General features: G+C 30.7%; 1 protein-coding gene across 6 annotated transcripts in view; it reads right to left on the reverse strand.

The window, feature by feature from the left end:
* Positions 1-17236, reverse strand: part of LOC143059737 (uncharacterized) — a 122219-nt gene that overhangs the window by 62719 nt on the left and 42264 nt on the right. For 5 of the 6 annotated variants that reach the window (XM_076233285.1, XM_076233282.1, XM_076233284.1 and 2 more), the window contains exons 2-3: positions 12547-12654; positions 12018-12155 (exon numbers count right to left, since the gene is read on the reverse strand). The exons of the other annotated variant lie outside the window; for it this stretch is intronic. In XM_076233285.1, the coding sequence (XP_076089400.1) occupies positions 12018-12155; positions 12547-12654 (246 nt within the window). The remainder of the gene's footprint in view (positions 1-12017; positions 12156-12546; positions 12655-17236) is intronic. 6 annotated transcript variants of the gene reach the window in all.

Genomic DNA, 17236 nt, shown 5'->3' on the forward strand with positions numbered 1-17236 from the left:
TTTTTTAATTAATTTCAGCTATATCAAATTTCAGCCATTGTGAAGATATTTAAATATAATTTTTTCAGTGAGCCTGATTAAATTCTCTGCAAAAACAAACCATCTTATATCTTAAATGTCTGACTGAGTTACATCAGATAGTAGTATATTAAAAGATTTATTCTATGTGTTCTGAGTGTGCATATACTATAAATGCCACAGAAATCAGACCATTTGGTTTTTTGTTTTGCTTTTTTGGCTATATTGTACAGATAATATGCTTGAAGTGGCCAGTGCTAAAATTGACATGATCAAAAAGAAAAATATTTATTCCTTTTTTTAAGATTTCAAGTTCCTAAAATACTAGAGAATGGTTTGGTTGAGTTTTGGTGCTGAATGCCAATTTCAGCACTACTGGCTGTTTTATGGCAGCCAGTTGTTTTGGTGGAAGAAACATGAGTCAGTCTCGGAGAGATTCTGAGAACCATCAACCATCAGTAGGAAAACTGGTAATCCTAATCAATGAAGTTTAGGAGTCGAACCCAGTATCAACATCTACATGTATGACTGCCAAATAGTTTTCGAAAAATAAACTGTTAAATAATTTTAATTCCACAAAAAAACTTTCTGGCTTTACCGAAAATTTGAAATACTCCAGATCACAGCTGACTTTAACCTTTAAATAAATTGCTTTTAAGTGTTTACTTTGAACAATAAATAACCAATCACTTAATTATTGCATTTTAATTGTAAATGCATGTAGCTGAGAGAACAGAATGTTGGGAAACGTAAAGTGCCCCCTACATAGAAACATGTACAATAAATTAAGATGTAGCCATAACTATGACATGTTTTATAGTGCATGTTTAATTACAACTGTTAATGAGCTTGCAGCGTACTTTTATACTTTTAATGGATGCACATGTAACATAGAAAATTGTACAACATTATTTGGTTATTGGTACAAGGGATTGTCTAGGCTAAAACAGAGCAATTGCAGTTGATGTCTCCGTGCACATGTAACATCGAAAATTGTACAACACTATTTAGTTATCAGTACAAGGGATTGTCTAGGCAAGTATGCATACAGAGCAACTGTAGTTGATGTCTCCGTGCACATGTAACATCAAAAATTGTACAACACTATTTAGTTATCAGTACAAGGAATTTGTCTAGGCTAGTATGCATACAGAGCAACACTAGTTGATATCTCCGTGTAAATAATATACAGATGAAGGCTGCATCCGACAAATACAGCCAAATCTGCTATAAAGGTGACCACTATCAACGGAAAAACAGTGAGTGTCTTGTAGTTCATAAATGGTAAAGATTTTCGGTTATGGTGTAGCTTTGATAGTGTTCTATATGGATCAATATGTCAGTTGCAACTTTCTGCTGAATCAGATTACTTAAGGTCACACTTGCCAAAACCCTACACTATAAGGAACAAGTGTTTTTATTGCTCAATTCTTAATCTCAAAGGAATAACACCTAAAATAGATTGAGGAAAAACAAATACATTTGATTATAGCCACTCAAATATAATGTCTAACAAGTGTAAAATCTTAAGAATACTATTATGCAATAAACTCAAAGCGGTAATGGAAATTCCTGGTTACGATTACAGTTAACATTTAACATAGACCATCTCAACCTAAGAAACTTCTGTTTCTGTGAATGTCAATGTATGAAAACACTTGAGTGACAAAAGCCTAATATAAATAAATAAGGGTCATTGTCAATTTCTTCTCTAAATATCGTAATTGAATTTTATCAAAATACGAGTGAGCAAAAACTGGGAGGGACAGTCACAAGAATACCCCTCTGTATTATGATCTATAGGAGTGTTAAATGTTTATAACATATCTATTATCTAAAAGAACACATCTTCACAAATTCAAGGACATCTTGAATGTATTTAAAATTGTTTTAAGGCCAAATAAAAATATATGCATGGTTCCTGAGTTACCCTTACTCAAAAACCCTACTTTTTAGTTTTAATAATAGCCTACTCTAAAGATTTTTTTGTCATTTTTCATCAATAAAATTGAGAATGGAAATGGCGGAATATGTCAACCCCCCTCATGCTGAGAACCCAATATGTTAAAGAGAGAACAACCTGACCAAAGAGCAGAAAACAGCAGAAGGCCACCAATGGGTCTTTAACGCAGTGAAAAAACATTAAACTGAAACACTGTTAAAAGTATCAGTCACTCAATAAAAAAATAAATAAATTAAAAAAAAAAATAAATAAATAAAAAAAAAATCCCTACCAACCTAGCTAGCTACCCTAATTTTTTTTTAGATGTAACTGGAAATACATATACTATTTATTTGGCCTTAATCTAATATCATGAGCATGAGTTAATAAGGACTACAGATGAAAGAATTTAAACAGCCCAGACAAACATTTCTGGGTGGAAGATGTTTGGTTAAAAAAACATTAATGTTTTGTATTCCTTTAAGTATTTAAAAGAATAACATCGCAAATACTGTACAGTGTAGTGCATGTAAAGGGGAGATAGGCAATAACATGTATATGAGAAAAAAACAAAAAATACTGAAGATATGTATGATTGCCAATGACACAACTTTCAAGAAGAGACCAAATGACTCAGAAATTAACAGCTATAGGTCACCTTAGGGAGCTACCATTTGATTTTTATGGGGGGGGCTAGGATGAAAAATTTTGTCCTGCATTTTTTTTTAGTTGTATAATCTCTGTCCTGCCTTTTTATTTTTCACTCTATTCGGTCCTGCTTTTTTTTTTTTTTAGTTTATCCTGACTTTTTTTACATAAGTTGTCATCCTGACTTTTTTTTTTTGCAAGTGTCTCATCCTGCCTTTTTTTTTTACTCAAAACTCCCGTCCTGCCTATTTTTTTCAAATGTCATCCTAGCCCCCCCCCCCCCCCATAAAAATCAAATGGTAGCTCCCTTACAGCCTTGAACAATTAACAAAGCCCATACTGCATAGTCAGCTATAAAAGGCCCCAAAATAGGTATGTTGTAAGGCATAATAAATCATTTTTTAGCCCCAAAAATTGCAAAGCCATGTACATTTCCTTATTTTGCTATATAAAAAGGATAGACTAATGTCTCTTTTTTCCAGGTCATTATATATTATTTTGAATGACTTTTTGTCAGAAACTTGTGAATTTGATTGACTGATAGAGTCCCACCCATGGTGAAATTGTCATTGTCTAAACCTAAGTTTAAACTTCATTTAATATCTCCTGTCCAATTCAAATGGCCCAGTTAAAGCAGTTTGCACAGTGTATGATAATTCCTACACATTTCTTACAATACTAATTTCTTTGGAACACCTGTAAAGGACCATAGTTTGACAGATTCCACTAGATTTTGATTTTGAAAAAAAATGACACAAATATAATACTATAGAAGAGTTGAATTACTGTGTTAGGATGTAAATAGCTATTTGTGAATGATACATTTTCTTTTAACAGGGAATAAACTCATTTATGAAATATGAAACTTAAAATTAAAAAAAAAACTGAAATATAAGTCAGTTCCAAGTAGAATTAAAACAAATGATTCATGTTTTCTGATTAGAATTTTTCATCCAATCAAATTGAAGGAAAACTGAATAATTTGAATTTCAATATTCTCTTGACAACCCTGAAAATTCCTACTTGTAGCAATGAGTTTTTTTCAGGGTCTCATAGGGATCTAAGTATGCCATGATGGGGGATTTGTTTTTTTTTTGTATTAGTGTATGTGACACGTTAAAAGCAAATTATTAAGCGTGAATAAGGGAAATGATGTTGGGCCTCACTCATCAAGTTACAAGAATTATGACTACAATGATATGTGGGATACCGGAATCTGACCAAACAATAAGCAGGATTCAGTATTAGATCCCCCAATGAGGACCCCTAAGGAGAACTGAAATGAATAACAAACCACAGACCACAACCACACATGACTATGAGTCCACACTTCAGTGAAAGTTTTTGAATTTCATCCTAATTTATTTGAACAGACTTCAACAGACAAACATATAATTTAAAGAATTTTTACATACGAAAGCCAATCCCTTCAGACAACCAATTAATGAGCTAAACTTCCACATTTAAATTTCATTGAGAAATTCCTATGCAACTCAGAACATCTTTAACCACATGAAAAACCGAAATCATAATGTACAATTCTCACCGATTTTGTTCTTTTCAAATTTCAATTGCAGCTGTCACTATTTACTATATTTATAATATTAATGTGCACTTTTCCCAGTTTTGGGACTAATTTGAATTTCATTAATAATTACCAGACTAAATTTAACACTTAACATCATTTTTTGTCCTTAAATTACGCATAAATCATTCCTAAATACATACTGCACTTTTATGCAGATTTTTTTCAACTCCCCCGGGAGCCTCAATTTTTCCCATAAATCATAGCTACCCCAGACAGGATAATATATGCAGGTATTTTCTTATAAGGTAAACTAGGTACATACAACACTTTAAAGAGCCATATTCTGCATTAATAAAGAGTTTTGTTTAAAAATTGTGGTCTTAAGGCCAGGACAAGATGATTATTTGAATGTCATGACTTTAACACTATACACCTGAAACCTTTTACATGTACGAGTCATTGTACAGGCAAGTTCCGGCCTGAAGCAGGTATTGACCATTATGTGGTAAGCTAAAAGTGGGAAAATGATCTTGATGGGGGTCTCCATAGGGGGGTTTGATCCTGGATCCTTCTTATCATTGTAATACTAACACTTGCAATTTCAATGTGTCAAGCTTTTAAAAAATCGCCAAACCCAGCTTCAAGCAACACCCACCTAGATGGGTCAACAACTTATTTGGAAATTACTGATGTGACTGACAAGGAGACATAAAACACCAATAAAACAGTAACCAGCCCAGTAGTCAGTACTTTTGTGCTGACATGAATTATCATTGATATGGTTATATTTATAAATTAACTGTTTACAAAATTTTAAATTTTTGAAATACTAAGGCTTTTCTACCTCAGGAATAGATTACCTTAGCTGTATTTGGCAAAACTTTTAAGAATTTTGGTCCTCAATGCTCTTCAACTTCATACTTTTTTTGGCCTTTTTAACTCTTTTGTAGACGAAACGTGCGTCTGGCGTATGTACAAAATTTAGTCCTGGTATCTATGATGAGTTTATATACATAGACTATTATGCAAAATGTTGATTTGTTTAAATAAAAAGAAGATGTCAACAAACATCAATGATACAGTAACCCAACATGAAATAAGAAATCTAGAGATCAAGAATTTTCAACAAGTTCTTTAAAGGACAACAATTTGATATTAAAAATTCTGTTGGGGGAGGGGGGCTGGGTTGAAAAATTTCATCTGTTGCTACCAATGGTAAATTATTTTTGTGGCTTTAATTTGTTTTAATTTTTGTACAAAATTATTTCCTGCATTCATTTTCAGCAAGATTATTTGTTTTCAGTTATTTAAGTGGACCAGAATGTTCATTTTCAAAATCCTCGCTATGATCCTGTGTTTCATAATATCTTTTCATATACCTCAACTTTCGTGTGAAAATCTAAAAAGTTAACAATATCTCACGAACAATATATGTCATGTGTTGTATCAATATTTTCTTGACTAAATACAATTTTAAAGCATTGAATTATTTTCAATGTCAATAAAAAAACAAACAAGTCTGGCCTATCAAATAAAAGTTTAAATTCTTTCTATATTGACATGGGTCCAGTTAATATACACAGAATGGTTTATCTTGTCTTTTAAATGGAAATTATGCAAAAAGAGGAGCATAGAGCTTTTTTTATTCCCAGGAACTGAAGCGTGAAGACATAAATCGAAATTCCATCATAGCCGATTAAAACTTTGAAAAGACTTCTTTTCATATGGTTATCTTGTCTTTGTAATAAATATTTAAAATTTTTAAAGTTATGCAATAATGAGCAAAAAATACATAAAAATTAAATACTTTATAGAAAAACTAACGGTTGGATTGTTGGAAATATAAATTGGAAAAAGTTTAAGGTTACAAGTGCCAAAATCTTGTCTGAAGGTGAACTGGTAAAAAATATGGCAGGGGAGTGGGTCATTTAGGTCAGGAATGAAATCAAATGATTCCTTTGAATTAAGGCAATAAAAAAGTATCTTTTTAGACTTCTTTTGGGGTTTGTTTTGTGTCCTAATAATGCTGTATAAATGACATTATCCTAATCTTCTTTATATACACATTTATTCACCTATGGTAACCAATTTCTATCAAGTGAAAATACTATTATGAAAACTTTTTGTCTTTTTTTTTAGGACTTTTATATCAAATGAGAAAATTAATATCATATAAAGAAGACAGTAGAATTATATAATATTTCTAAACCTAGAAAAAAAAAAATATTCAATTCATTTCTAAAGCACTTTTACTGTATTACTAAGAGCTTTATGTAAACACTTGTAAGACCCAATGTTACTTTAGGTCAAACACAGTAAATCAGATTTATTAATTTTGAAAAACCAATATTTTTATCTTTTTATCTTTTGGATAAACTGTATCTTGGTCTACTTAACGAATTATTGTGTGAATAACGGAACCAGTACAAGATAAAAAGTCTTTTATTTATTTAGGAAGTTATATTTAGAATTTAAAATGTCTGATTTCAAGGCCAATGAAACATTTTGTTTTTGGTTCATTTTTTTAAGGGAGTTCGCTTCTCAGTTTCAAAGTAATTAACTTTTCAAAACACTTGTTTATATTGATAAGGAATTAATAAAGGAATCCAAAGAGCAAAAAAAATATATAGGTCACCGTGCTTGTTTTCGAGATATGAGCCATTGGAATTTTGGCGGGAAAATATTCTCTCTTGACTTTTCATAGCTTTATCATTGGCAAGTTAAAGTTCTCAAAAACTGTTAAAAAGTAATTAAAATTTTATAAGACTTTTACAGATGGCTTATCATTATACATGTTAAAGAATTTCAAAAAGAAAAATGAGGGTCACCGGGCAAATTTTTTCAATGCATTCAAATGGATAAAACCAGAGGATTCCGAAAATCTGACAAAAAATCCAAAACATGACAAGCCAGCTTCCTTAATATGATGATGAGAGGCTGTTTAAAGCTGTGCATTATAACTCAGCCATGGGCCTTAAATCTGAAGCCTTGTGCACGATAGGAGCCATTGGTCTCTGAAGGTTAAAGAACTCTTGCAACAACTCTTGAAGGGTCAATAGATCACCATCATCCTGACCCGTCTCGGCCCAGCCCGGCCTGTTGCAAGACAAGTTAACATTCTGAACAAATTCAACAAACTTGCATTTTCCAGTGGCATTTGTTTGGCCTATTTTTAACCAGTATTGGGTCCATTGTTCGGTTAGTCTGTTAACCTCATAAAGATGCTCCTAAGTTTTTTACACAGTCACTATCACAAATATCTTTATGAATGACCTTATTATCAATACTCTTTAAATATTTATTCTAATTTGACCTAATTTCTTCATTTTCATTCATCTTGTTTTTATTAACACATATTTCATAGAACAGCTGGATCTTAAGTGCAACAGAAGTAGAAATAGGTGAATGCATCAAAAATCCAAAATATGTTAATCATCTTAAATATTAGACTTCAAATGTATCAATATTGACCGAGATGCAAATTATGTGAACGCAGTCTGTGAAATCAAATGCTTCTGTTTCTTGTGATTCAAATGTGAATATATGAAAACAGCTGTAGCATTGTCACCAACCCCCCACCCCCGTCAAAAACACATCTTGAACTTGCAAGAGGTGAAATTTCTTTTGCTACTTGATAGAAAGAATAATAATCAAATGTCTGTTCTTTGTGTGAGTCTCCAGAGGACAAAGAGGTCCCCCCCCCCTAATATTTTCTGACAGTATATGTTTTTTTTCAGAATTCAACTCTTTTTATTAGTCACCCGTGTCTTTCCTCAAATATGGAATCATGCTTCCTTAAGAGGGGTGTTCCACCCATATGTCCACATACAAAAGCATTAGTTATCAAACAAAAAGGAGGGTTTCCAAGATCCAGAACCAACCCCCTGTATTGGCCACTGTAATTATGCATATCAGGATAAGAAGATATTTATATGATATTGAGTAATACAATTATAATGAACCCAATGCCTTGTCAAAAGTTTATGCTAAAACTATCAAAGTTACTTAATCTCTAAACAAAAACAAGATAATCTGATAAAAATTACTGCACCGAATCTGAACTTCTAAATGTAAATATTACAGGAATATTTAAACGCATTTCTCAAAATGGAGCAAGCTATAAGTAATTTGATCAAAAATACTGCACTCAATCTTACTTCTCAATGTCAATATAACAGGAATTCTTTAACACATTATTCAAAATTGAGGAGAATTCTATCCTAACAGAAAACACACTGTAATATCAATAAAATGATACTAAAATAATCTAAAACCCCTAAATCTTCTCCATGAGAATACATTATTTTCCTCCCCATCGCCAAAGAACTCTTACATTCTTACAAATTTCTTTAATTAAGATACATTGTATCTTGGCGGGGATTTAGTAAGATCTGTCAAAATGTCTTTGAGTTATGTAGTTATGTCTCTAACATTTATGTTTCAATGTAGTATTGTCTATAACATTTATATTTGGATAATACTGATGGTATTAAATAATATTATATCAGTTATTTGAACAGGGGTGGGGCAAAACGTAGATTATTTTGTTGTATCCCTTTCAAATAATGGCAGAAGCTAAAATTTACAATGCAATAAATTTCATTCTATGTGTTTCTAAATCCACAAAGGACTCTGGTTATTTATACCTAAAATTGCAGAACGCATTAGAAACATGTAATATTTTGACATTTTATGAACTTTTAAAATTATTTATCTCAAAACTTAAAATACTGCATATTATCTGTTATACTGAAGAATTTAAAACTGACATGAGCTTATTATGCTTCTTTCTTATTTATCCTGATATCATGTTATATTTGCTTCTGGATGTTAAACACTTATCCATCTATCTTCTTTGATACCCATTAATTAATTATAAAAAAAGTTATGTAAGTCAGTTGCAACAAAACGTTATGACACAATGATATCCAAAATGCCTAAAATAAATCTGAAACATACATGACTCAAATTGCACTAGGAATCTTCTGCTATTAGTTTTCATAAATCATGAACATTTTGTTAGTTTAAATCAACCGATTTGTTTGTGATAATTATAAAATTAAATGTTCCTTCAAACATGCAACAATGATGATTGTTCTGCCCTTAATGCACAATGTTGGCAATATATAATAATTGCTTTAAATAATATGACAAAAATAACTTTCATAAAAAAAATAAGCCTGAAGTGCTTTTTCATTATAATTTAGTACTCCAATTTATTGGCAAGAACAAGGATACTATGTGATCACTATATTTCCAGTCCAAATATCCATTCTATGTTTTATGCAATGCCAATGGATGGGATGATTAGCAATTTTCACACAAGACTTCAATTTTTTTAAGTTAACATTTATTAAGCAACACTGCAGCAACACTGCATTTAAGAGTCAAAAGCAAAGATCCTACTTTATAAAACTATAACTCCAGTTCAAATCTCCATTCCATGCTTTCTGGTATGCCAATGAGTGTAAGCAATGTTTCCAATTTTTTATTTCATATTTGTTATAAAGCAACACACTGCTTCTAAGAGTCAAAAGCAAGGAATCATTATATTACAACTTTATGAAACTATAACTCCAGTCCAAATTTCCATTTAATGTTTTCTGCTATGCCAAATTTAACTATAGTCTTCAATTTGTCAATACATTTTATAGGTCATTAGTACCAATTAAATGAAAATCACTTACCTTGTCTTGATAATTACTAAACCTCTCTATAAAAATATCTTCACCAGCTCTTATAGTGGCAGAACTTCTTCTCAAGACATTTAGTACACTATTTTTTTTAATCATTAGTTATAAATTATTTTCAAATTCAAAATTTCATTATTCAAAGAAAGCAATATTAGTGGTTTCAAATCTCATGACAAATCATTCACATATCTTTTTCAAGCTCCATAAACTATCTATGCATTGAAAGGAGTCATTTGAAATAAAAAAAAATCCCTTCCATTCATTTCTTTCATTCTACATAATAATATAACCTCAATATGCCCTTCCAATAGTAGCCTCATACACTCTTTTTTTCAAAGTAGGAAATAAAATAAAAACTGGGTCAAAGATTTGTTTTTAGGGAGGGGGCACCTTTCTGTATCCATCTTTGCAATATCTTCTTGAAAATAACATTAAAGATTTTCAAGTCAATAAATCAGAAATTACCAGGAAAGTTTTTTCTAATTATTCATACCTCAATCATATTGTTAAAATTGAATAATACATGTATATGACTCCTTCTTTTTCAAGATTTGTAAGTACACAAATTATGCAATCGTTAACAATTATAAATTTGTGATGTTGTATTGCAAGTTTGTGTACTGTCAGTGCTGCGGAAACACATGGTTTAAATCATCCAATTTCACAGAAAGTCCATGATGAAACTTAAATAAATGAAGCCCAAAATAGGACAAACTCTCTGGAAGATGATATAACAAAGTAATGATGTAAACAGAAAATAAACAAAAGATGAATTTTTAGAGTCTTATGGCATCAATGAAAACAAGGAATGACATTTTGGAATGGAATCGAACAGGGAAAATGAAATATAATATATATCATGGAAATCAAAAGCAGTATAAGCAGGATGAAGGAACATGTCATATAAGACAGGCTGTAAATTTAAAGTCTGAAAGATGAATGCATGAAATGGGGAAAAAATAAATCATCGACCTTAGAAGTTAGCATGAACAAATATATAGAATCTTAGAATAGAGAACTATGAATCTTATAAATGATGATAATTATGTATGTTCTTTCTGATCACTGAAATGGTGACTTTTGATAATGGTATATACTATTATCTAGATATAAAACTGTCTGTAGTAAATATGACTAAATCAGTAAGATATATTTCTATTCTTAAAGTTTAGGATATGCAATTCTAAGATATATTTGATTAAATTAATTAGACAGTGTACAATACTTAATATATGAACTACTTATAGTGATTTTAATATGAAAATATCAATGAAAATTAAACATGGATAGAAACAAGAGTCAATACTGAATAGCATTTAAAGTATAAAGGCATTACAGAAAACATGGGATATGAACATAGAATGGAGAAATGCTTTTAAATAAAAAAATCTAGTGATTATTTTTTTTTATGTTAATTATATCCTTGACTGCTCAAAAAGCTCTTTTAACAGATATTCATAATTAGTATTTCAGTATTATATATAGATAAAAGGTGACTAATAAAGTTAAATTATTTAATTATCATTGGTTTGACCATCCCATGTTTTAGTATATATCATTAAAATGTAGTAAAGTGATTAATGAAATGAAAATTTTGAGGAACATGCTAAAAATCAAACCCGGTTAAAATGATTGTGAAAACAAATCATCAAAAGCAGTAGTAAAATCGACAAAACTCTGCACCCATGCCATTAAAAGTTAATCCTCAATAAAATGAAATAATCAAATATGTGATTATAGGCAAGAGAACAGTTAGAACAAAAACCAAAGTATTTGTTTACACACCAAAAGACAAAAAACATAAGTATAAGATATAAAATATAATTCATATAAAATGTCCAATGAAACAAAACCAATGTGGTTATACCAAAACATTGCAGAACCCATAAAAACACATGCCATAAAACAATAGAATGACCACCAGTGTAAGTAAAGTGCTGTATTCAAGAGGTGCTTTGGGTAGTGCGAAATGTTAAAATACCATTAATTGCAGAGTTAGGAGTTTGAAGTGTTTAGTATTTTTGAACATATTAACAAAGATATAAAGAAGATACATATGATCTCAGCCTATCAGTAGTGTCAGTATGACAGAAAAGCCAAAATGCTGATCCATGATAGTATATAAGTCATTCCAAATAAAGAGAAATAACTCATTCAAATAAGGGAGATAACTCGTGCTGATTCTTACCAACTGGCCCACAGAGGGCAATAGATTCATCAGAACCGTCCCGGCAATCCTTATTCTTATTGCATTTAAAGGACTGACTAATACATTGACCATCACCACAGCGAAATAATCCTTCTGGACATAATGTTTGAACAATACCTAAAATGGCATAAAAATATTGTAGATGGGAGATAACTCTGAAGAGAATTGTTCATGGGAGATAACTCCTAATTATATAAATATCATGTATTAAACTAAACACAGACATAAACTTTGAAAAGGATTCATTTTGTAAAAAACTGATTAAACTGCAATGACCTTGAACATTGTTGAAAGGAAAAACATTAACATTAAGGTCATAACTTTTTTAAAACTCTTGCATGCATTTTCTTTTAAGATTCCTCAACCATACAAGATATTGAGGAAATAATTGGCAACAAACAAGTAAATTATAAATCAAAACATTTCTCAAAGTTTATATTTTTATAAACATTTTATTCATGGATGTCACAGATGACATATTTGCGGTGTTGCCATGGCAACAACTTACAATTCAGTTCATCTGAGAGATCGCCACAATCAAAATTGTCATTACATCTTGCTTCTTTTGGAATGCATTGCCGTCTGTTTAAACATTGCCACTCGTCTGGTTGGCAACCTGTAGTGTATTTAACAGGTAATTAGCATAAAATATCATAACATAGATGATCTTTACATACATGAAACTGCCAATGTAATCAATAAGGCTCATGCAAATGGCTGACTCAGGCAGCCATATTTGGTTTGTTTAACAGCTAATTAACATAAATAGTGTTAACATTAAGACATTAGCCACCTTGTCTGCTATTCTTGCCTGGCTTGCCAGAACAACAGGCAGTTAAATGAAGGGAAATTAACAGTAAATTAACACAATAATGTTAGTCTTATATATTAGATTTTAATTGTCATGTGATAATATCTGCCTTTTAAATTTCCAGTCAACTTGTGTACAACAAAGTGTTAAATTTGGTGTGAATTGCCATGATATCTGACTGGCAACCTCACTTACTCACTGTAACAATTAACTGTTAATGAATATAACTATTTAATGTTAATATTAACATTGTTTTGTTTTGTTTTACTGTTCAATTAATTGTCACCTTAATTCTTATAACAGCCTTGAAAAAATCATGGTCCTTTATGCCTTATTTTTTCTCAAACTAGCATAATCTGACAAATCAAGACCAAACAGTACTGCACTGAAAAACTTCTTTTCTAATCATTTCATCACAAAATGGAATAAATTAAGTATGACATTTATACAGGTCTAATTCAATTTTGGAAAAGTGCAAAAACAGGGTAGACAACCAGAACAGATAAAAAGGGGAAAAATCATATAAAACTCTGGCAACAAGATGTGCATTTTCATGTAAAAATCAAGCTGCATAATATTTGGAAAAGTGCAAAAATAGGGCAGACAACCAGATCTAGAACAGAAAAAAGAGCAAAAAAAAACTCTGGCAAAGATGCATTTTTGGAGAAGCATTAAAAGCTGCATAATATTAACAATTCTAATTCCTGACAAAAAAGCACGCTCTACGATCTTGGCAAGTTTGCCAACTCATGAATCCCCATTCATCATACAACTACGGTGAACTACCGATTATCTCTTTATTATATCATTATGACCAAAAAATTACCGGATTATGACAGCCGGTGACAAAAATCATGTAATACTATAATGAGAGACACAGTTTTATATAATTATATTTAACAACTTTAGTTTAAAGTGTTGAAACATGTCATCTGTTTATAGTAAATCGTCTGGAAGAGAATTTCGTGTCCTGCCACAGAACTTAAAATCAACGATTTCTGTATGATTTAACAAGAAGAGAATTGGTTAAAAGTTCAACTGATTATTACCAAGCAAGCTAAAGATCAGGTTCATGTCGAACATGTGTGGCAGTCTTTAAATTGTCATTCCCACATTTGGTAAAAATTAATATAATTATCTAAGACATGACTGTTACACAGATTAGGGGTTGTGGATTATAACCAAGCAAGCTAAAGATCAGGTACATGTCGAACATGTGTGGCATGCAGTCTTTAAATTGTCATTCCCACATTTGGTAAAAATTAATATAATTATCTGAGACATGACTGTTACACAGATTAGGGGTTGCAGCAGTTCTGTAATTTTTCAATTTTTTCAAGACAAATCATCATTATATATTCTGTTTAATTTTCATCATTCCATTATTCTCTTGTTTTTTATTTATTTAAACCATTTTTCTCATTATTCTCCCGTTTTCATTTATTTCTCTAATCTTGAATAGTTCGCTTATATTCCACCATTCTTTACATCTTTGCACCCTCATTATTCTCTTTTCTTTTTAAGCACACTTTTCTCTGATCATTTTTGTGCCCATTTATAGTTTTTTACCATTTAAACCCCATCCAGACTCAACTATTCAGCAACAGATTTTTTAATGGTTTAAATTATTAATTTTGCTCCAAATAAGTTAAAAGACAACACTAAGAAATTTTTTTTTATTTCTTTTCATATATATATATCATTTATATCTTTCTTTTTTAAACTACAAAAAAGCTCATCATCTTATACTTCAAGTGCAACAGAACTGAATGAGACAGATGATTAAAATCCTAAATGAATTAAATAAATTCCAACATTTTAAATAAATTCAAATTTCTTTTTACTTGACATATCTCATTGTGATTGTAAGTTTATATAAATATTTATATAACACAAGATTCTCATCATTGATCTAAAGTTACACATCTCAATGAAAATAGTCAATTTTTAAGACATTAACCCCTGTTTTGTAAATAAGACCAGTCCATTTAAACCTCATTATAAAACTAGTAGCCTTAAATGACCTGGGGTCGATTAAGTCAAGCCATCTTCAAATTTCTGATAATAGCCTATTAAAATTCTATAGAAAAAGACATAGTTTCAATCTTAATCTTCAATGTCAATTTCAAAAGACACTGAATACTTTTCGTCACAATTGTGTCCATTTTAATGATGGCTTCTTTATGTTCATTTCAACTGGTCAAATTTACCTTTCAACAAAGGCTGTAATTTAAGCCACAATGTATAATTTCCCTAAATATGAGGAACAGTGCGATATTTGACCTTTTATTGCATTGACCTATGACCCTGGAGGGCAGCTGTACTGACATGATTATTGCCCTGGTCTTTAATCTATAGTAAAATTCATCTTTGTGGTTCAGAAGTTATAATTTTATTGTGCCACTACTTCAAACAATTTGATTAAGATATATCTCCATAAGTTGTTGCAATACACAATAAAATATAAAAGTCTTTTAAAAGATTTGAGTCCCATTTCATTTTCAAAGTGCTACTTGACTATCGTAATGCATACTTTTTCCAACATTTTCTTCATTTCAAACTTATTTTTGCACTTTATTCATCTCTCTTTTTCTATCACACCTGACTGTTCTAGGTTCTGAGCCCTGTGTGTGTTCATTAACTGTTTTAATGTAAGCATTAGGCTGTTGAAAATTTCTTTTACAATTGCATGAAATTTCGTCATTTCCGGACCTTTTATAGCTTTCTATAGGTTTATTAATTCTCATTGTTGAAGGCAGAATAGTAACCTGAAAATGTTTACATCTAGCAATAATTTTCATAAATTATCTTATCTGAAAAAATACTTGCAGGTCATGAACATATTTTAGTATCTTTAGACCAATTTAAGTTATACAATTTTTTATTCTAAAAAGGTCCGCTTGAATGTGTCCTTTGATCTTCCATGGGCTAAGTTGTCCCTGATATTGACAATCATCCCCTTATCTGTATACTCAAAATATGTCTTGCATATAAGTTAATAATCTAAGCCATAAAAAGTGGTTGAATATGTATAGTTTTATTGGTAGCAGAATTTATATGTTTTTATTGTCCTAAATTCGTTTCTCAATATACCATGAAATTAGCACCAATTATATTAAATTGAAACATTTTTCCAGAACATTAATTTACCATAAATCATATTCAGTTTAATGTAATTCACATTTTCTAAATTTCTTGCATTCAAAATAAATGTAAGTTATATCAAAAAAAGATATTAAAACTTTTTCTCAATTTATTAAGGATTAAAAGTTAAGTAAGTTTTCAAAGTTTAATATTAAGAGCTACTTTTAGTGGAAAAATAAACTACAAAAATTTAAGACTTCATTTCCCCTTTTTCACAGCACTATAATTTGACTTTCATGTGTCATGCTTACAAAAAATCAGTAATCCTTCGTCACACTTTGACCCCAATGAGACCCACTTCTAACTTTGTCATGAACGCAATGAATTGACCACATGCAGTCAAAAATGGTTGTTGCATTTTAAAAGAAAATAGAAATTAAACTTTTAAAATACCCTGGCCAAAAAGGTTCTTTGGTATCAGAATTTTCCATATTCACAGCATCTCACGATATTGTATTTTTATGACTTGATATTGATCTTTATATATTAAAACAGTTATTTGAACTCGTCTAATTTGTTAAAACATGTGCAGCACTGGGATTGGCAAATATTCAATTTTTTGCAGTTTCAAAATTTAAATAATAAAATTCATGCCAATATCTTAATGAAACTGAGCATTTATTCCATATACATGTACTTCAAATTTTGCTGATAAAAACACATTTTTTGCATACAAAATTAATACTTAACATTTTTCTATTTCTTTCTTCTCATTCTGATATCTTATTATAATAATAGTACAAATCAATTTAAGTCTACCAATTTTATTTCTTTTTCTAAAATAAACAGATTGATTTTGAGCTTGCTGTTGGGTGAAATAGCTGCAATAAATTCAGCAAAATTTCAAGAGCTGTAGAAAAAAATCCCGTCAGACCATGCTTAAAATTACCATTGAAATTTCATTTTCTCTCATTAACTTTTGACTGCCTTAATTGGTGTTTAACGCCACTTTCAGCACTATTGTACTGTTGTGTGGTGGTCAGTTTTTATTGGTGGAGGAAGCCTGCAGTCTCAGTGCCTGGGGACGGGACAGAGAACCACCCCAATTTGGTAGGAAAACTGACAATCTTAGTCAATTAAGATTGGAGTCGAACTCACCTACCATAAACTCACAATCATAGTGCTTACAGGCTAGTGATAATGAGTTCGAAATACTTTGGACCACTGGGCTACTGAGGTCTCAAGACTGTCTTGTTTTTGCTTGTTAGTTAGAGCATGATACTTTGCTTTGTGTTAGAACTCA

Source organism: Mytilus galloprovincialis, chromosome 14 (assembly GCF_965363235.1).
Source record: "Mytilus galloprovincialis chromosome 14, xbMytGall1.hap1.1, whole genome shotgun sequence".
Lineage (NCBI taxonomy): Eukaryota > Metazoa > Mollusca > Bivalvia > Mytilida > Mytilidae > Mytilus > Mytilus galloprovincialis.